This window comes from Wallemia ichthyophaga, assembly GCF_000400465.1.
Source record: "Wallemia ichthyophaga EXF-994 unplaced genomic scaffold scaffold7, whole genome shotgun sequence".
NCBI classification, from domain to species: domain Eukaryota; kingdom Fungi; phylum Basidiomycota; class Wallemiomycetes; order Wallemiales; family Wallemiaceae; genus Wallemia; species Wallemia ichthyophaga.
The window spans coordinates 1-18,890 of NW_008806280.1; the positions used below are offsets into that span (position 1 = coordinate 1).

The following is an 18,890-nucleotide window of genomic DNA, read 5'->3' on the forward strand; positions in this document are numbered from 1 at the left end:
CTTGTTCACCTAACCTAAAACAAATTGTATTGACTATAATCAAATGCTTGCTAACCTGAGACAAAAAAAAACGATAAGGCGAAGTTTCAAAGATCACAACAAACTAAACCTGACAGGCCATTCATATAAGATTAGATCTATATAGCACAGCGGAATGAATTGCTTCTCACTGATTTCCTACATCGATAGTAACACTCTGAATCCCGAAAGCACTCGATTGCAATCCCTGTAACACCCAATCAAACATGCTTAAATCTTGGTTGGTGTTGATGGCAGGTCAAGAGGAGTACCCGAGGGTACCACTGGCGAATCGCTGCGAGCAAAGCGTTGAGCAAGCTCAGCCGACATACGAGCTGTAGGTTTATGTTGAGCTGCCCCGGCGAGCTCAACAAACTTGCGTTGCTTTACGGAGAGAATGGAGTACGCCATATCAATCCTGGGGGTCTCCACGGAGAATTCTCGTGCACGCTGAACTATAGAGCCCACGATGCACTATATTTAAATCAATATGACTCTTTCTAGCCGTAAGGCACACTCACCTGCAACTCCATTGGACGATTATTGTCGTGGTCTACGAGCATAGAGGGCTTGAAAGCGGCTCTTCCGGCTGCTGCCTCTTCACTTTCTCCTATCCGTTGCTCGTTCGCGTGTTGGATACCTCCAAATTGGCTCAAAGTTAGTGACAACTGCTCGTCGACAGCAGTAGCAGGTAATTCTGTGCAATATGAGACGGTAGAGAAGTAACATTGACCTACTTACTGTCTTCATTAATGTCCATACTGCGGGCAACGAAGAGAATCTCAAGCATTGTTCTCCTCGCGATCGGGATAACATTATTTACATTCTCATCACGCATAAGAACAGACATTGGCTCGCCTGCTAATGTAGCTAAACTACTGAAGGTTGCATTCCACAAGTTCTTTTTCCATCTCACTGGTTGGATATCCGAAACAGGTAAGGTATTCGAATTACCGGCATGCAATAACTTGACTAGGTCTTCAAGCAGCCTGTCTGCATCCGCTTCTGGCATCTTTGAGGTTACCATTTGATGATTAGGTCCACGCTTCTCTCCCTTAAATCTACCAACGACGAGCAGTTCCTGATACTGTAAGCAGAAGTGAGAGTGTGCCCATCATACTCACAAGATCATTGTGCACGACTCTGCGAGATTCCTTTAGGTTTGCGCCAACCCAGATCGCAGCACTGATTATTGTCGCATGGGGGACAAGCTCTTGGAGAGGTTCTTCGATCCCTATTCCGTTTTGTAGCAGCACAAAGCAGTTTGAGCGATGTAAGCAAGGTCCCAAGATATCCTGTGTCGGGGTAACATCAGGGAGGTGTTTATATGTGCATAGAATGAATTTGTAGTCCCTATCTGCCGCTTGATGTACGTCGTGGAGCACTCTATAAGGTTGCCATGAGTGCTTGCCGAATTTGGCCGACTCAATCTGCACGCCCTGTTCTTGGACTGTTTTGTAGTTTGATCTGGCGACTGCGGTGACTCGAACGCCTTTAGACTGTTCAAGCAGCCATCCGTATAGAGCACCAACAGCTCCAAAACCAACGAGCAGTACATCCTGTCGATTGTCCGCGGTTTCTGTCATGGTGGTATTGCGATAAGATTCAGATTGGAATGAGATATAATTAGGCTCCGAACCAGGAAAAGTCTTACTGCAGCACTTTCTCAGTACAGTTCCGCAAGGGTAATTTCCAATAAACAAAACCACACTTGTAAATAGAGCATTGCGGCTATGCACTTTCTATTTCAACTTGGTGGTACTAAAACGCGTTAAATAATAACAATATTTACAACAACTGGTAGGGCCTTCTTTGTTCTTATCTACACGTAACTTAGAAGTCTTCGTCGTCAGAGAAATCAATATAAGTGGGCACTGCCTTTTGTGTTTGAGAGCGTCCAGACTTAGCGCGTGGCGCGACTGAGGCTGGTTGGTCATCCCCTCCAACGCCAAAGTCGTCCTCAGAGGCAGCAGAGCTCTTCTTACTCTTGCTAGCTGGCTTCTCGTCTTCTGATCTAGGTGTAGTGTTAGAGAAGTGGGTTGTGAATATGAAACTCACTCCTCACTAGCACCCTGCTGCTTCTTAGCGGGAGCCTTCGATGGTCCTTTTGCTGCTGCCTTGGTCTTGGTCGTCCTCTTGGTCGTCTTCCTTTCTGGACTTGCAGAGTCCTCACCCTTGACAGACGCTTGGCGCTTAGCAGGTGGTGATTCACTGTGTATGATTATTAGTTGAAATACCTCACCTCCCTCCACCAATCACAACTCACTCGTCACTTTCGATCTTGTGCTTCTTAGCTGGTGTCTTCTTAGTGGGCTTGCTAGTCGACTTGCTCGTGACCTCAATGTCATCGTCAACCTCCTTCTCCTTCTTTGGCTGCGTCTTTTTCTTTGGACTGGCCTTCTTGCGTTTTGGAGCAGCAGCTGAAAAGTCGTCATCTTCGTCATCACTATCGCCACGCTTCTTCTTGATAGCTTTCTGTACACGCCTTGCTGTCGCACCTTTGTTCTTCGTCTTGTTTGCGACTCTATCAGCAGCCTCTGCATCCTTCTCGATCAGATCATTCCACTCTTCCATGAAGCGATCAAGATCGTTATCCCAAAGATGCTGGGGCATCATCTTTGCCAGATCGTTGAGCTCAGTCTCCTTGGCATCGCGTTGTTTGAGGAGTTGCTCCATCTGGTAGCGCATTAATAGAGCACGTCACACAAAAAACCCACTCACTCTCTCCATTGTCAAGCTAGAAATCTGCATGCTGAGCAAGTAATCAAAGTCGCTCGCTCCGCCCTCGTTCTCCTCTTCCTCCTCTTCCTGGCCGATAATCTCAACCTCACCAGGTCTCTTCTTCTCCCTTTGTTTAGGGAAGGGCGTAAACTTCTTGGCGCGGAGCTCTGCAACAACATCCTTCCGTTTGCGGTTAGAAACGATGAGTTCACGCTCGACAATCATCTTGATGAAGCGAGCTTGGTTGGAGAGTCGATCGAATGCCACACCGAGCTCGTGCATCTGGTAGTCCTTTCTCAGCTGATAGTACTTGAGGCGGATGTAGAAGAACTCCTCGAGTATCTCTTCAGGGTTGGCATACTTCCTTATCTTGCCCTCGGACGTGAAACAGACAATGTTCGAGGTCGCTATCGAGCCGTTGAGCTTAAAGTACTCATGCAGGCCCTTCTCAAGCGCAGTCTTCATCTGTTTCTGGTCGAGCGTGACGATAAATTCGACAGTCGTCGTCGTGTCGTGCTCCTCGTAGTCCTTGATCAGAGGTGCTGTCTTCTCATTTCCTTGAGCCCACAGCTTCAGCTTCTCCTCCTTATAGGGAACCGTCCATACTCGCACAGGAAGCTCAGTGATACGAACCTTGAAATCGTCAATGTGCTCAATGATACCTTGGTTTTTGAATCTGTCCGTTGTGTTTGGCATCTGCTCAATGTTACCTGTGAAGCCGCGATACCATGGAATCATAGGTTGCATCTCCTGATTGTTGAGCTTGCGGCGGATGTTGGCAACGAGGTCTGCTGGGTTGTAGTTGGGAATGGTGGTCGACCATCCCGTACCGATACCGTCGGCGCCGTTAACAAGGACCATTGGAATTATGGGCACGTACCACTCCGGCTCGATCCACTCATCATCTTCTTTGAGGTAAGTGAGGATAGGGTCGTCGTTGGGGTGGAAAACAGTACGCGTGATGCGTGGAATTGCAGTGAAAATATAACGTGCAGCAGCCGAATCCTTACCGCCCTCTCTACGCGAACCGAATTGACCATTTGGTGAGAGGATGTTGAGGTTGTTCGAACCAACGTAGCTCTGTGCCATACCGACAATAGTTTGAATGAGAGACTGCTCACCGTGGTGGTATGAAGTATTTTCAGCAACAGACATACCCAGCTGAGCGACCTTGATTTCGCTTTTCAAGTTTCTTTTGATTGTACCATAAAGAACCTTTCGCTGACCAGGCTTGAAACCATCAACCATTGAAGGTATAGAACGTGCATTGTCTGCCATCGAGAAGAGAATAAGTTCTTTGTTGACAAAGTCTTTATAAGTGATCTCATCGATGTCATGGTCCAGGTAAGTACCAGGCTGTAGGTTGCATTAGTGTGGCATGAAGAAGACAGTACAAACACCCACAGTGTACCCTCTTAGCCACTCCTTACGGTCCTCCGTACGCTTCTTGTTGAAAGCCATATCAATGAGCTCACGATCACCGTCTTGAGTGGAGGTAAAAGGAATACGGTGACGTTCGAGTGCTTTGAAGTACTGGCGAGCCTCCTCGTCGGACGAGGTACCCAAACCCTTGTAATACTTCAGTCTCCAACCACGACCATCATCGTTTTGGGCCTTCCAATTTTCAAACTCGGGGACGGTGAAAAAGCTCACTTCTTGGTTCCGCTTGAACACTTTGATGATTGGAGTGATAAACTCGACAAGGAAGTTAGGGATTTTTAAGAGTGATGGATAGAAAGTATCAAAGTAGTTGATGAGCAGGCCCTTTATATGGGAACCGTCGTGGTCTTGATCAGTCATAATCATGATACTACCGTAACGCAGCTCCGTAATGGAAGAGTACTCTTTCTTGTGAGCCAAACCAATGATGCTCTTGATGGCCGTCAGCTCTGCGTTATTCATGATGCTAGAGTGGGAGGCATCTCTGACGTTGAGGAGCTTACCACGGAGTGGAAAAACACCGTAATAGTCTCTACCGACGACCTGAGAGCCAGACATTGCGAGTGTCTTGGCAGACAGACCTTCTGTGAGAATTAAAGTGCACTTATGACCTTCTCTTCCACCCGCCTTGTTGGCTTCTTCGTAATCTTTGATGGAGATTTTTGATTTCTTAGTCTTGGTATCGCCCTTTGCCAATTGACGATCAGCGTCGAATTTTGCCCAGTCAAGTATACTCTCAACGATACCAGACTTTGATACTTTCTTATGAAACTCCTCAGAGAGTGGACACTTTGAACCGAATTGTGTGGCTTTAAGAGTGAGCGTCTCTTTAGTTTGAGAGTCGAAAGCAGGATTTTCAATCATAGAATTGACAAAAATCCACATCTGATTCTTCATCTTACCAGCAGTGACGTTAGAGCCCTTGTTTTTCTTTTTGACAATGTCGGCGAGCTTGCTTGCGATTTGATTGGTGACGTGATCGACGTGAGTACCACCTTTAGTTGTAGCGATAGAATTGACAAATGAGACCTCCCGGAAAACACCATCACTAAGTGCGAATGCCACCTCCCAGCGATCATTGACGCGCTCATGAATGATAGTTGGCTTTTTTGTGGAGGCTTCACCCTCATTACCTTGGGAGGATGCGACATACATTTCAACGTACTGCTTAAAGTTGCGGATAGGCAGGCGGGTACCGTTTAAGTAAACCTTGACACCTGGAAGACAACCGGCCATATCGTAGACTCTCTTTGTCATGAGAGCGCACATGTCATCAGAGATTTTGTCCATACCGAAGCGAGCGAGATCTGGTTTGAAGGTGATTCTGGTGTATTCCTCACCTCTGCTGTTGCTTGTGATTTTAGGGGACTCCCTGTCGCTCATATTTTTGCGGAAAGTTTGCTTGAACTAGGTTTGTGGATTAGATGAGAGCTTGGAATGAGATGTAAAACGTACTTTCTTTCCACTTTCACTGTCTGCTGTCTCAACGGTGAACTCCGTGGAGTAGATGTTTGTGAGCTTTGCACCGAAACCGTTACGACCGCCGGTTAGTTTCTTGTCGTCGTCATCATAATTTGATGAAGTCAGAAGCGAACCAAAGATAAGCTCAGGTATGAATATTTTCTCTTTTGAGTGGATTTCAACAGGAATACCTTTACCGTTGTTTTGAATCATAATTTTGTTATCTTCCCTGTCGATTTCAACTTTAAGTAGATCCATTCTTGGGTCACGTGTCTTGTTATCTGCAGCATTGACGAGAATTTCATCCATAATTTTGTATAAACCGGGTACTATTGAGATGTCTTTCTCGATGAGATTTTTATTTTCATCGTCAAAGACCCAGTGGTGATCTTCGTGGGACATACAGCTACCGATGTACCTGAGGGGGGGTTTAGAGAGTGGAAATTGCACCAACGCTGTTACCACATACATATCAGGTCTTTTAAGAACGTGTTCAAGTTGTGAGAGCTTGAGTGCGGGATGAGAAGGGAAAAGGGAGGGTGTATGTCCAACACACCTTCTGGTAAGTCTCTGAGGCAGATTTCTGCTTGGTGGAGCCTCCTCGTGGTTGGATGCTGTGAACGCCATCATCATCGTCATTATCACTTGCGTCGTCGTCGTCATTCTGAGGAGCCTTTGACTTTGATTTTGATTTTGTCGAACTGGATTTCTTTGGCGGTGGCATATCAACATCGCTGCCATCAGAAATCTCGAAATCGTCTTGCTCAGATTCACTCGGAGCTTTCTTGTTGAAGCTGAGTTTTGTCTGCTTTGGTGGCATGTAAAAGTTTCTTAAGTGGAATTTAAATTTATTGGATTGGCTGTTGAAGGGGAATGTAGATTTTGATATCCTCAGCAATCCACAAACTCGATTAATCGTGTTGGGTAATCGCTGTCGTAACGCAAGAGAAGCGCTTTTTATCGTTTGAAATTAATGTTATTTTTTCAACAAAATACAAATCTAATGTCTACTTTCTATCAATGAACAAGCTGCTGATCCTATTTGTTTGCGTATATCTTGGTGATCAACGTCGTGAGCTGTTTGGCGTGGTTAGACGCGTATTTTACGCGTTGTACGCGGTTATTTTGGTGTGATAAAACTTACAATCTTCAACTTCACCCCAGCGAGCGATTTGGGATTTAACTTCGACGTGTGCTGCTTGTGAAGCCTGATCGATGCTCAAATGACGATCAATGACGGCCAATCCAATTAAGAATGACTTTGTGTGCATAACTATTCTCTCAAATGCTGTAAATTTAATGAGTGAATATTATTAAATGTAATAAGTCAATGCCTACCTGCCAAAGTGAATTGATCAAACTGTTTAATCTCATTGAGAAGACGTTGACGTGATTCTTGTGGCTGCTTGCAAACAATAACATTCTCAAATACCTTTATAGGGGTGTTATAACGCTTACTAGCCCATTCAATCAAAGGTCTCCAGTGTTTCTCTTGTAATTGAACCAATTGAACAGGTTCATCTTGGAAGAAAGACACTGCGTCAGTTTCAAAGTATTTAATGAGGTCATTGCACGTATTTTCCATTTCATTTTCACATTTAAATGAATCTAAAGCCCTTGAAGCGAGTGAGGTTATTGGAAGTGCGTGTGGCTTTATCAGCTTATCCTGAGACTGCCATTCATGAGCAATGAGAAGGGCTAAAGCTGCCTTGTTCTGTGGAAGATCCAATACATTTCCAGCAGGTGTTCTCAATTTACGTTGATCGAGGTGTACAATCTGTCTTCCTTCTACGCACTTAACTGATGCATTCTTCCAAAATCTTTTCAAATTAGATTCAGCAGCTAATTGGGGTTAGTGGGTTGTACTCAAGTTCAAACAAAATCCACTGACTCGCTGCTTGTGATTTGGTTGCAGCCGATGTGAGCGACTCAGCGGCTGCAGCGAGTGAAGAATTAAATCTAGTTAATCTGCCAACCCCATATAGTCCATTTGTATTTCTAATTCCCTTTAAATTTATCAAATTCATTTTTATCAATCACCGCGTATCTCCCTTGAGGAAGGCGGGAAACCATTTTCGTCTTTTACTGTCAGCTCATAAATGATCCAAATTATCGCTGCAGCCGTGGCGATCATCTTGGCAGCTTATCTGCTTAAAGATAAGATGATCAGTAAGCAGGAAGCTCGTGTACCTGTCCCGGCAGCCAACACTGCCACTCGTAATATTATCGATAAGATGCAGTCGACGAGAAAGCGTGTTATAATCTTCTACGGTTCACAGACTGGCACTGCTGAAGAGTACGCCCTCAAAATAGCCAAAGAGTTGAAGCACAGATATGGCCTTGGTGTACTCATCGCAGACCTCGATGACTACGAATACGAGTGTTTGCCTCACTTCCATCAAGACTGGGCTGCTGTTTTCGTTATGGCCACTTACGGTGAAGGTGAACCCACAGATAACGCTGTCGCTTTCATGGATTTCTTGGATTCTCCAGAGTTTGAAGACGGCGCTGATTCCATTCCTAACCTCAAATATCTTCTCTTTGGCCTCGGAAACAAAACTTACACTGAATTTAACGGCGCTGCACGTAAATTGGACAACAAACTCAACAAACTCGGCGCTATCCGTATCGGTGAGAGGGGCGAGGGTGATGATAACAAGAGCATGGAAGAGGATTATCTCGCTTGGAAAGATCCTGCTTTCGATGCACTCGCAAAGAGCCTTAACATAGAAGAAGGCACCGCTGCAGAAGAGGCTGACTTTAGAGTAACCGAAATTTCTCAAATCCCAGATGAAAAGGTCTACCTCGGTGAACTCTCAGCTAGAGCTTTACACGGCACAAAAGGTATACACGACGCCAAGAATCCTTATGCAGCTCCCATTATCAAGTCAAATGATCTTTTCAAAATTGGTACAGAACGTAGCTGTATACATACAGAGTTCTCTATCCAAGATAGCAGCCTTAAGTACCAACACGGTGATCATGTCGGTTTGTGGCCTGTCAATGCCGAAGTGTATGTAGAAGAGACGCTCAAAATTCTTGGCCTTTCAGATAAACGTCAGACTGTTATTCAGATCGAATCCCTAGACCCTGCTCTCGCTAAAGTCCCATTCCCACAACCGACAAACTACGAGACGGCCTTCAGACACTATTTGGACATCTCAGCAACGGTATCGCGTCAGACGCTTGCTTTGTTTGCAAAACACGCTCCAACGGATCAAGCAAAGTGTGTACTTTCGGAGCTGGGTAGTAGCAAAGAGAAATACAAGGAGGTAGTATCTGACCACTCTATGAGATTACACGAGGCTCTCGAACACGCTTCAACTGAGACATGGTCAATTCCATTCGAAGATATCATCTCATCCATGCCGCGTCTCTCGCCTCGCTACTATTCCATTTCCTCCTCACCTAAACTTAACCCGAACGCTATCCACATCACAGCTGTAGTTTTACAATATAAGAGCGCGGGTAATGCCAACAAGAATGTTTATGGTTTAGCCACCAACTACGTCCTCAATATAAAGCAATCAGTCAACAATGATAGTATTTCATATAGTGCACCAGTAGATGCACAAATAATAGCACCACCTCAATACGCGATACAGGGTCCGAGAGGTGCATATGCTCGTGATGGCCACTTCAAAGCGCCAATTCACGTGCGCAGATCAAACTTTAGATTACCAAATTCACCGAAAATACCCATCATAGCAGTAGGACCAGGCACTGGTATTGCGCCATTCAGGGGATTTGTGCAGGAGAGGGTGCACCTATCGCGTCGCTACAAGGAGAAGAATGGAGCTGATGCGCTCAATGAGTGGGGCAAATTCTACCTCTTCTACGGATGTAGGAGGAGTGATGAGGATTTCCTTTACAAAGAGGAGTGGCCGGAGTATGGAAAAGAGCTTGGCGATTCGTTCGTCATGCGCACTGCGGTGAGTAGGGAAAGCGAGAAGAAGGTTTATGTCCAAGATCATGTCTGGGAAGCTAGGGAGGAGTTGGCGGATGCGATACTAAATAAGCGCGCATATATTGTGAGTTTCTGGTTTCTTTGAAAGTTGCCCGGCTAAACAATTCTCTCACTCAGTACATCTGCGGCGAGGCTAGCAATATGGCCAGACAAGTGGAGGAGACACTCCAGCGCATCCTCGGCGAGGCTAAACAAGGTACGGCTGAGGTGGAAGGTGCGCAAGAGATACGCCTACTTAAGGAGAGAAACCGGGTGGGTAGCTGGATCACAAGGATCAAAGCAGCATACTCACGCCAATATAGATACTTACAGACGTTTGGTCATAGATGTTTTTGTGTGTTTTGCGATGGATATAATGTTAATTTTGCTGCGTGTGCTCCGTGTATTGTGTGTGTTATCAAATTTATCAGTTTGCTTGCGAGTCGAGAGCGTGGAATTAGGAGCTAGGAGAATAAAGCGAGTATATCTAGTGCGCTTTGATTGTTGGCTAGCTAACTTGCAATAAACACCAGGCACATTCACCCAGCTTACACACTCCTTCCTCCCTCTCCTTGTCTTGCACGCTCATGTCCGCACCTATCGACGCCAGCCAGATATTAGCAGAACACAGCAAACGATACAAGCCAACGCAGGTGGACAGAGAGGTACCGATAACGATAGATCTCAACCTGCTCGCTGCATTCGACACCAACGCACTTAACGCCGATGAGTTGAAAGTGGATAGAGAAGAGTACGTCAAGTCACTCACTAGAGACGGCGTACAATTACTCGTAAACAACTTGTTCCAGCAACCTATCACGAAAACTTTAGATGGCCCACTCGCCAAACTCCCAGACGAGTCAGTGTACGCAGTACCAAGAGAGAAGCCACTGCCTAAGCCTAAGCCATTGACCAAGTGGCAGAAATTCGCGAACGAGAAGGGTATCACCCACAAGAAGAAGGATAGAATGGTATTCGACGAGGACGAGCAGAAATGGGTTCCAAGATGGGGATACGGGGGCATTAACAAAAAGGAAGAGAATCAATGGTTGCATGAGCTTAAAGATGGTCAAGGTGAGTTGGTTTTTTGGGTGATTTTCTACCACTAACGAATTCTCAGACGAAGACCACAACCCTGCATCCGCCATCAAGCACGCTAGAAGGGATCGTTCACTCAAGAATGTCAAGCAGCAGCTCAAGAATGAGGGTATTACAAAGTCGGTTCAAGAAAAACAAAAGGCAGAGGCGGCTGCGAAGCGTGCGGAGAGAGCACAACATAAGCAGGAATTGGAGAAGAGTCTGCATAGATCCAGAGTCAGCACAGGTTCAATGGGTAAATTCGATAAGAAGATGTCTGGTGAGCCCGCTCTCAAAGGTCAGAAGAGAAAGTTCAATCCAGTCACCAACACAACCGAAGAACACAAATCTAATCGTGATATATTGGATAAGGTCTCGTCAGGTGCAACCAAGCTCAACAAAGGTACTGGTGGTGGTAACAAAGACCTCGTCAACACTCGTCGAGCTATCAACACGACAAAGAGATCAAAAAAGTAGATTTAGTGCGTTATTAACTTATTGTATTTGTCATGCTTTGCTTTCGGAATTCATTGTTTAGATTTACTTGAAACACTAAATGTAACACTACACGACGAATGAAGATTCATTTTAGATAACGAAATATAAATACATGTCTTATAAAGAGATCAAAAGCTATTCGGTCTGCTCGAGTCTTGTGAGCAAGAAACTTCCCTCCAACACTCACACCTACCTCAATTATGTTATCCTATGAGAAAAGAAATATCTGTGAAAATGCAAGTAAAAGCGACTGTGTTGATTTGTATTTAATGAGTGTTGAGAAGTGTGTAGCTAAATATAATGAATTAAAAGACGTCCGATTAATGAGCCACGAGGCTCAAGTGAATCAAATCACCTTGGATATATTGAAAGATGAGCCCTGATGAACTCCTTTATCACCAGCCGCCTACATATCCACCATTCTGTCTCCATTCACGTTCCCACTTGGCAGTTCTCCATCCATGGTAAGCCGGATCAGGGCCGATTCTCATTAGATCCTCCATCCAAATTTCGTAACTGTTTTTTACGCTGCCGAGGAGATTGAAGCATTTACCTGTGATTATTATTAAAAGTGCATCTCACAAACACTCTCCACCCACCTCTAGGACCATCGTAAATCTCAACAGGCGAACCAGAAAGTGGTTTTAATGCTAATGCCTTGTTCGACTTCTTGACACTGGCAAAGACCTGACTTGCTGTCGTATGATCCACGTTAGCACCCTTGAGAAGTTGAGCATGTGCGAACACAGGTTTTGGTTCTAAGGTGTTGAGATCGAATTGTATCTTACTGTGACCACAAAATCTGATACTACTGTCGCGTGAGATGGGTGTTGGTGCTCCTCCTGCTGCTACCCAGTTTGGAGCATGCACGTATGGGATTCTGAGTAAGTGGAACGCATATCTGAACGTATCTTTGTCACCACCCGCCAACTTGAACCAATACTTGTGGTTATCAGCCATCAATGCTGCTATGTGTAGAGCAGCTAGGTTCATTCCATCGTTACCAGCCTTGTCAAACATAATTTGACCTGTCTAGTGTTAGCAGCGCGCAGCAGGCTTACATTCCAACCCACCTGAATCAATTCTCCACTCATCAGACTGACAAGAAATACCTAGAATCCTCCAGATAGGATTGGCTGGATGGTCCTTCTGGAAATCAGGCCAGAATGTGACTCTTGGAGATGATGGGTCTGCATACATGGGGTCATCGAATAGGAAGTCAGGGTTTCGGATAGGAATGTTATCGCTGTCCATGTAAAGCACCTCTCTGAACGACGAGTCTCTAATAGCATGCGCTTTAATTTGATAGTTGTGTTGGTCGTCGCTCATCAAGTCTTTCGATACACCCTGTACATATCTGACAGTAGCGTTGAGGGAGGCATACGTCTGATTTAACTCGGAAGACAAATGCTCATCACGATACTGAAATATTTCAGCCGGCCAAGTAAAGTTCATGCTTCTGAGCATTTTGAGGGACGTGATAGCTCGTTCATGTGTGTCTTTGTTACCGGCTGTGATCACGAGACCTTTCGTGGTTTCATTGTGTCTCAAACCGGCCTTATCGAAATTGAAGACAGCGTCTTCTCCGAGAGACTCTAAGTGATGAATAATTTCACTTCTAATCTTTATTATCTCCTTTGGTGTTATTTGCTCCCAATTGCCTAATTCCTCTCTGAGCTGCTGCGTATCGCCGACTGCTTCATGCGTCTTTGGCAAGCAAATAGCGGAATTGATGTGATAAGCTTCGGAATGGTTGAGCGCAGGCTGGTCAAGAATGTCCGCAAGCCTTGAGCTGAGCTGATCTGGGAGATCTGGGAGGGTGATTGGATAGTTGTAGATATCTGGCCGGTGCGTGAATGTAGAGCGAAGGTGGGAGAGATCCGGTGCGTGGATTTGCGAGTGTCTCGTCAGCAGCATGAGAAGGCTGAACAGAGAGAATACAAGCGTTAGAATCAGAATTCCCTTTCTGCTGATCATCGTCGTGCTGGTGTAACCACGTATTATCAGCCGCAGTATCTGGGCGTGCGCTCGACGGCTAAAAATGTATCCAATTGCTTGAAATGTATTTAAAGCATCAGACTTGAAAAATCCAAGCTGTCTCTATCGTTATTTCTATTGCTCTTCCCCACTAGCTGCATTGGTTCACAGTAGATTTTTCAAGGGTAAAGTTGGATTCTACCTGGGTTATTTGATTTCCCTTGCCGTCTTTCTTTGATTTCCGCGCTCTGCCAAGGCACATCGGAACATCTGCAATTCTAGGTACGCTAGTGCGGATGGTTGAATAACCGAGATTTCATTGGCTAGGGGTGCAACAATAGCAATGTCTTAAGCTAATCGTAGTTTGTTGGAGTTTCTTATCTTATCTGTTCAGCCGAGATAACATTAGCTGCATTTACCGCGCTCATTCTCTGAGCAACTCGCACTCGCTTTCCTACGACACACACGCTTTTTATTTTTTTTTGCATAGCAGCTACAGTTATATGTTGTTCAAAATCTAACGATATGCTTTATACAAAATTCTGCACTCAAACTTTATAAAATTACGCCAACGTCATCATAATCTTCCCCCTTAACACCACACTGCCAAGAAGCCACTGAGAATGCCACAAAGAACTCTCAAGATTTGTTTCCTGAAGGCAGATACACTACCTTACGAAGCGATAAAGCATCATGGAGAGTACGAAGAAGTATTGTCACAACTTATTAAACCACTCTGCCAAAGCTCTTCTAGCGATATTGACCTACAAATATCGAAATACGACGTAATAGAGAGGCAGTATCCTAAAGACATTCACACTTACGACGCAATCATCATTTCTGGTTCATTTGCCGATAGTAGCATTGATGATAAGAGTGAGTTAGACTGTTGGCTGATGTATCAGCAATCTAACAACTAGATAGTGTGGGTTCTCCGTCTTTGTGGCTTCTTGATCATGTTGCACGATGAATATCCCCATATTCGCCAAATAGGTATCTGTTTCGTACGTCTAACCGAATTCTTGGAAATAACTCTCCCCTTACACACCCACTCGCTTTCAGGGCATGCAAATTCTCGCCCGCGCTTTCGGTCCTAGCAAGATAATCGCCAATACTAAAGGCTGGGAAGTAGGTTCCACAGAGTTGAAGCTCACGGAAGGTGGAAAGGAGCTCCTCAATCCAGATGAAAAAGATGAGAACAGAAAGGATGTCATCAGATTGCAGCAAATTCATCAGGATTGCGTTGCAGAGATGCCCAGTCAGTTTGAGTTGCTCGCTAGCTCCGAAATCACGCGCATTCAAGCTTTAGCCAAGTATTACGACGATGGTAAGGCTAGAGGGTTCACAAACGCCCCAGATGTAGTACCAGGTGGCAAACACGGTCAGGTGCAGATTATTGGGTATGTGCGCTGTTTTGCTGGTTAAAACTTGGCAACTGCTGATCATTCTAACACAATCATAGTCTACAAGGCCATCCTGAATGGTCCAGTGGCATCATTTTGTCGCTCATCAAGGAATACGAACGTGAAGGTATCTTCTCGTCAGAGTATGCGGCCAAAGTTAGTGAAATCGCTCAACAACCAACTGATGCTATGCATGTTGGTAGATCAATCATGAAAGTGTTGGGTGTGGATACAAAGTGAGACATTCAATCAGCCATTTTATTTATCGCATATCAATCAAGTTATGATACTAATCAATGCATAATAATACAACTGTACAACTCAATTAATCAGACTTCCACGCCTGTAGTCGTTCTTTCAGAAATTTCTCTAACCGAATCGCATTCTTGGTGTAGCTGCTCCCCTCGCCATTGTATGCTTTGCAGTTGTTGAATATTTTACCAGCATCAGCTAAGAAATGGTCGAGATTCTCATACAGATTATCATCCAGACGCTGCTCCATTGTGCTGAGATCCATTGGCTCTTTGATTACCTCATAGTAATCAGCTACTTCGTCTTTGTTTACGGGACTGAGGAATGCCCAAGACGAAGCGTGATTTTGTAGGTCAGAGAGTAAGTGGTGCATGATTGCAAAGTCAGGGTTCCGTGATGGACGTTGACATAGTGCGTCTAGTTCAGGATTCCAACCACTCTCGACTGTTTTAAGCGTAATTAGAAGGTGTAAAGTGCAATATTGATTCACCCACTCAACCCTGGTACCTCGCGATAATCTATCTTGTATCCCTCGGGAGCATCTTTGAAATGCGTCAATCCTTGGTGCACTATGTGTGACTTCGAGTATTCGCGTATTTTTTCCAAAGCCATCTTGGGAGGTGTGAGTCGAATCTATGCTGCTAATGCTCGTCTCACATCTTTCTGTCGAGATAGTATATCGTGCACATCTAAATAATTAATTTTGGGCAACATAGAGCACTTGGATATGTCACAAAGTTAGCCAATTAGGATATCCAACATACACTCAACACACCTGCATCATCGTACCACCCTCATAATCTTTGATATAACCAGTCCATATCTCACGCGGCAGTGTGATCTCCTTTGTAAAACCCTGTTTTTTAAAGTACCCAACAGCGTAATTGTCTGCATAGGTGAGGAAATGTTTACTAGATGAGGTGGCTTTGATGTAATCTTTAAGATGGTTCATGAGGTGTGATCCGTAACCCTTAAGAGTATTGTCAGAGGGTTAATCATTATATAACGACCATAATTTTGACCCACCTTGACTTGCTCACTACCAGTGATTGCGCAGAAGACGATTTCAGAGAAAGCCCTACTTTCAAATGGTCTCCAAGTAATACCACCTCTGACCTGAAGACCTTCCTTTACAATAGCCATAGATCTATGATTACGATCGTAGACGAGTCTGGCGATATACTCTCTTGGCATTTTTGGTAGCTGTTTCTGAAAAATAGCTTTGAGACCTGCGAGTATAATGAGATTTTGTGATTGTTCGTCTGGAGAGAGAGTGGGATCATTCTTGACAACTTTGAATTGAATTAGTTTCTGCTTTTCTTCAATTACAGCCGGACGTTGTTTTTTGGGTTGCTGACTGTCTTTGTTGAAATCGTCAGAGTCAACTGAAACGCCTACAGTGAGGGCATCGACATTCATATGGGCTTGTTTTTCATGTTGAAGGTGTTCTTGGTGTTGCTTGCGGTTGTCTTCTTCTACTTTGTCTTGGAGGTGTTGGTGTACGTCAGAAGGAATGACGTCTTCATCGAGGGATTCTAGTTTTGGTTTCTTTAGAGGTGGTTCATTATGATCATTGAGTTGTTGATTATCTTGGTCATTGTCTAGTGATAGTGGTATAAGTTGTTTCTTTAAGCTATCAATGTCTTGATCAGAATAATCAAAGTTATCCAACTTGTTAATGTCTCTGAGTAACTCATCGATCCTGAGTGCAACTTTAGCTCTTCTAATTTCCTCCTCAACATCCTGATCAGGATTCGTGTGATCACCCAATGTTCTCGTACAAGCGCAGAGCTGAGAAGGGGAAATGGAATCTGGATCACCAGTCAATACAACTACAGCGCCTTCATAAGGTCTATAACCATCACAGAAATCAAAAGTAGAGTGCCTGCTAATGAGTAAACGTCTAGCTTGTGAATTGTTAAGTGAAGTCGAATTGGGTTGTAAATAAAGCCAATCTAAATCTATCCCGTTAGAAGAAGACGCAGGTGATAATGAAGATGAGTTCCTGGTTTGTGGATCTTGCATGGCTGCTTGGAGTTAAGAGAAGCACCTTAATCTATAACGACCACTACTGCCAACTGCGATTATTGGAATGGAAAACAAATTGTAAGAATTGCTTTGGAATTTCAAGCAATTTATTAAAATTAATAGGAAATCACTTAAAGTTGGTGATCTTAAAGTGGGATTGGATTTTAATAGGAAGACACTAGTAACTGATACTAGGAATTATCCAGGACATCTTGCAGAAATCTAATCTGTCTGTCTCTGGTAAGAAGGAGGAACTTATACAGAGAATCCTTCAAAATCAATCTACTCAGCCTATGGAGGACAACGTTGAGCAGAGTAAAGGGGATCACCAGTCTGAGCAGCCTGAACATCCTCAACAGCCTGAGCAGCCTCAGCAGCCTGAGAATAATGTTGAAAACAATCCTACACAACCACACAATCCGGATAATTCAAACGATTCAGATGCTCAATTGGATAGAAAGAAGGCACGCGCTGAGAGGTTCGGGCAAAGCACCCAGCAATTCGAAAAGGAGCAATTGAATGTTCGTTGCTCTCTTGTATCGTCTACCTCTTCCACTCACACCTTTACAGCTCCAGGAACAAGCTAAAAAGGACGCCAGAGCTGCCAGGTTTGGCGTAAGTACCCAGCCAAAGACCAAGAATGAGCCAAAGTTAAGTCAAGAAGATGAGGAATTGAAGAAGAAGAGAGAAGCAAAGTTTGGACCAGTTGAGGTGGGTGATTACTATCACATTGATAGCACATTAAAACACGATAGAAATCTACCACCAACAAGAAGCAGAAGATATAAACACGGTTTTTAAGACCTACATTCACAATACTCCCCCCATGAATTGTACTAACCGCTTTTCTAATTCCAACATAACGACGTCAGAATTTGGATCTCTGTTCTGTGATGAAGGTATAAGGCTGCTTGTGAGATCAAGACTGACGTAGACTTGTACTTTGTATTTCGTGGCTTTGAGTGGTTTGAGTGGGGGGGGGGGGCTTTACAAACAAGCCGACCCACCTAATCGCCTGCTTATCGACGCAGCCATATCGTTAAGATTACTCCATCTAAGGACATTTGTGGATACGCAAGGAATGTGTTGATTCGCTGGCGTCGCTACTGCCCAATCTTTGCCCAGATTAACAGAAATTGCATCGCCAGGTAGAGAAGCGTTGCACCAAATCATCAAACATCTTTCTAAAGTGGTGAGCTTGTAATTGACCGTGTAATCCTCGATTTGTGTCGTTGTCGTTGCGTTTTTCATCCCCTTTTGGCTGAGAACATTCAAGGGTAATATGTCAGATAAGCCATCAAAGAAAGAGTTCTCCAGGGATAAGGGCACAACGCACCTCCCAATAGCGCGTGTCCAAAAGATTATAAAGGCTGAGTGGGTGTGCTCTGCTTGCTGCCGGCCCAGTTGATTTCTTTTAAAGCAAGGAAATGGAGAATTGCGCGAAAGAAGCTACCTATTTGATAGCTGTGGCTACTGTGGGTGGTTTACTTGATGGCGTTTCACCCTAACAAAACAAGGAATACTTCATCAAATATCTCACAGATGCTGGATACATACAAGCAACGCTGGATAAGCGCAACACGATTCAATACAGAGATCTAGGTTGGTGGCATTCTCTCACTTCAGCTCATCTCTCACTCCCCTCCAGCCAACGCGGTTGATAAGAGCGAAGAATTAGAATTCTTGAAAGAAATCGTGCCTTCGAAACTTACAATGCAGAAAGCTTTGGATCTTCAGCAGAGAAAGCAGAAAGGTGAAGATACTGACGCGCATTCTACACAAGATGACGCCATCTTATTCGAACCTCCACACAAGAATAAAAAGAAAACACACGCCCAAGCTGACAAGCTAGCCAAAGATCAAAGTAGCCATGATATATCGATGGAGGAATAACGTGTCAAGTCTTAGGACCTAAAATTTTCCTCCATTTGAATGCGAAAGAATGAAATAATAAAATGCCTTTGTAAGCGATATGGGGATGCTAGGAAGGCTTTTATGATAAGTTTTGCACACATTCCCTATATATGTCTGTCAAATTCACGCGAGCCGAGGAATGGCGTGCTAAAATG

The 18,890-nt window shown here is 44.4% G+C and overlaps 10 protein-coding genes across 10 annotated transcripts; 5 read left to right on the plus strand and 5 right to left on the minus strand.

The window, feature by feature from the left end:
* Window positions 1–249: 249 nt before the first annotated feature.
* On the minus strand, window positions 250–1,604 carry J056_004104 (Putative 2-dehydropantoate 2-reductase; the record flags this gene model as incomplete). The annotated part of the gene is made up of 4 exons (XM_009269305.1): window positions 250–492; window positions 540–715; window positions 760–1,099; window positions 1,143–1,604. The coding sequence occupies 4 exons, from the start codon at window positions 1,602–1,604 to the stop codon at window positions 250–252; spliced, it is 1,221 nt and encodes a 406-aa protein (XP_009267580.1).
* A 247-nt stretch (window positions 1,605–1,851) lies between these two features.
* J056_004105 (DNA topoisomerase 2) lies at window positions 1,852–6,460 on the minus strand (the record flags this gene model as incomplete). Its single annotated transcript, XM_009269306.1, has 8 exons — window positions 1,852–2,032; window positions 2,077–2,229; window positions 2,285–2,694; window positions 2,740–4,095; window positions 4,144–5,586; window positions 5,635–6,058; window positions 6,110–6,147; window positions 6,197–6,460. The coding sequence occupies 8 exons, from the start codon at window positions 6,458–6,460 to the stop codon at window positions 1,852–1,854; spliced, it is 4,269 nt and encodes a 1,422-aa protein (XP_009267581.1).
* A 180-nt stretch (window positions 6,461–6,640) lies between these two features.
* J056_004106 (uncharacterized protein) lies at window positions 6,641–7,667 on the minus strand (the record flags this gene model as incomplete). The annotated part of the gene is made up of 4 exons (XM_009269307.1): window positions 6,641–6,717; window positions 6,785–6,928; window positions 6,979–7,482; window positions 7,532–7,667. 4 exons carry the CDS (start codon window positions 7,665–7,667, stop codon window positions 6,641–6,643), a joined length of 861 nt encoding a protein of 286 aa, XP_009267582.1.
* A 72-nt stretch (window positions 7,668–7,739) lies between these two features.
* On the plus strand, window positions 7,740–9,933 carry J056_004107 (NADPH--cytochrome reductase; the record flags this gene model as incomplete). Its single annotated transcript, XM_009269308.1, has 3 exons — window positions 7,740–9,671; window positions 9,725–9,859; window positions 9,910–9,933. The coding sequence occupies 3 exons, from the start codon at window positions 7,740–7,742 to the stop codon at window positions 9,931–9,933; spliced, it is 2,091 nt and encodes a 696-aa protein (XP_009267583.1).
* Window positions 9,934–10,173: 240 nt separating this feature from the next.
* On the plus strand, window positions 10,174–11,140 carry J056_004108 (Regulator of ribosome biosynthesi; the record flags this gene model as incomplete). Its single annotated transcript, XM_009269309.1, has 2 exons — window positions 10,174–10,660; window positions 10,707–11,140. The coding sequence occupies 2 exons, from the start codon at window positions 10,174–10,176 to the stop codon at window positions 11,138–11,140; spliced, it is 921 nt and encodes a 306-aa protein (XP_009267584.1).
* A 416-nt stretch (window positions 11,141–11,556) lies between these two features.
* On the minus strand, window positions 11,557–13,138 carry J056_004109 (uncharacterized protein; the record flags this gene model as incomplete). The annotated part of the gene is made up of 3 exons (XM_009269310.1): window positions 11,557–11,714; window positions 11,761–12,189; window positions 12,235–13,138. The coding sequence occupies 3 exons, from the start codon at window positions 13,136–13,138 to the stop codon at window positions 11,557–11,559; spliced, it is 1,491 nt and encodes a 496-aa protein (XP_009267585.1).
* A 623-nt stretch (window positions 13,139–13,761) lies between these two features.
* J056_004110 (Putative glutamine amidotransferase-like protein C13C5.04) lies at window positions 13,762–14,781 on the plus strand (the record flags this gene model as incomplete). Its single annotated transcript, XM_009269311.1, has 4 exons — window positions 13,762–14,014; window positions 14,063–14,142; window positions 14,201–14,538; window positions 14,601–14,781. The coding sequence occupies 4 exons, from the start codon at window positions 13,762–13,764 to the stop codon at window positions 14,779–14,781; spliced, it is 852 nt and encodes a 283-aa protein (XP_009267586.1).
* Window positions 14,782–14,866: 85 nt separating this feature from the next.
* J056_004111 (Histone acetyltransferase GCN5) lies at window positions 14,867–16,818 on the minus strand (the record flags this gene model as incomplete). Its single annotated transcript, XM_009269312.1, has 5 exons — window positions 14,867–15,237; window positions 15,288–15,405; window positions 15,451–15,513; window positions 15,569–15,763; window positions 15,820–16,818. The coding sequence occupies 5 exons, from the start codon at window positions 16,816–16,818 to the stop codon at window positions 14,867–14,869; spliced, it is 1,746 nt and encodes a 581-aa protein (XP_009267587.1).
* Window positions 16,819–16,885: 67 nt separating this feature from the next.
* On the plus strand, window positions 16,886–17,609 carry J056_004112 (uncharacterized protein; the record flags this gene model as incomplete). Its single annotated transcript, XM_009269313.1, has 5 exons — window positions 16,886–16,899; window positions 16,945–16,972; window positions 17,028–17,342; window positions 17,392–17,532; window positions 17,577–17,609. 5 exons carry the CDS (start codon window positions 16,886–16,888, stop codon window positions 17,607–17,609), a joined length of 531 nt encoding a protein of 176 aa, XP_009267588.1.
* A 494-nt stretch (window positions 17,610–18,103) lies between these two features.
* On the plus strand, window positions 18,104–18,714 carry J056_004113 (Putative transcription factor C16C4.22; the record flags this gene model as incomplete). Its single annotated transcript, XM_009269314.1, has 4 exons — window positions 18,104–18,195; window positions 18,242–18,296; window positions 18,339–18,423; window positions 18,470–18,714. The coding sequence occupies 4 exons, from the start codon at window positions 18,104–18,106 to the stop codon at window positions 18,712–18,714; spliced, it is 477 nt and encodes a 158-aa protein (XP_009267589.1).
* Window positions 18,715–18,890: the final 176 nt, after the last annotated feature.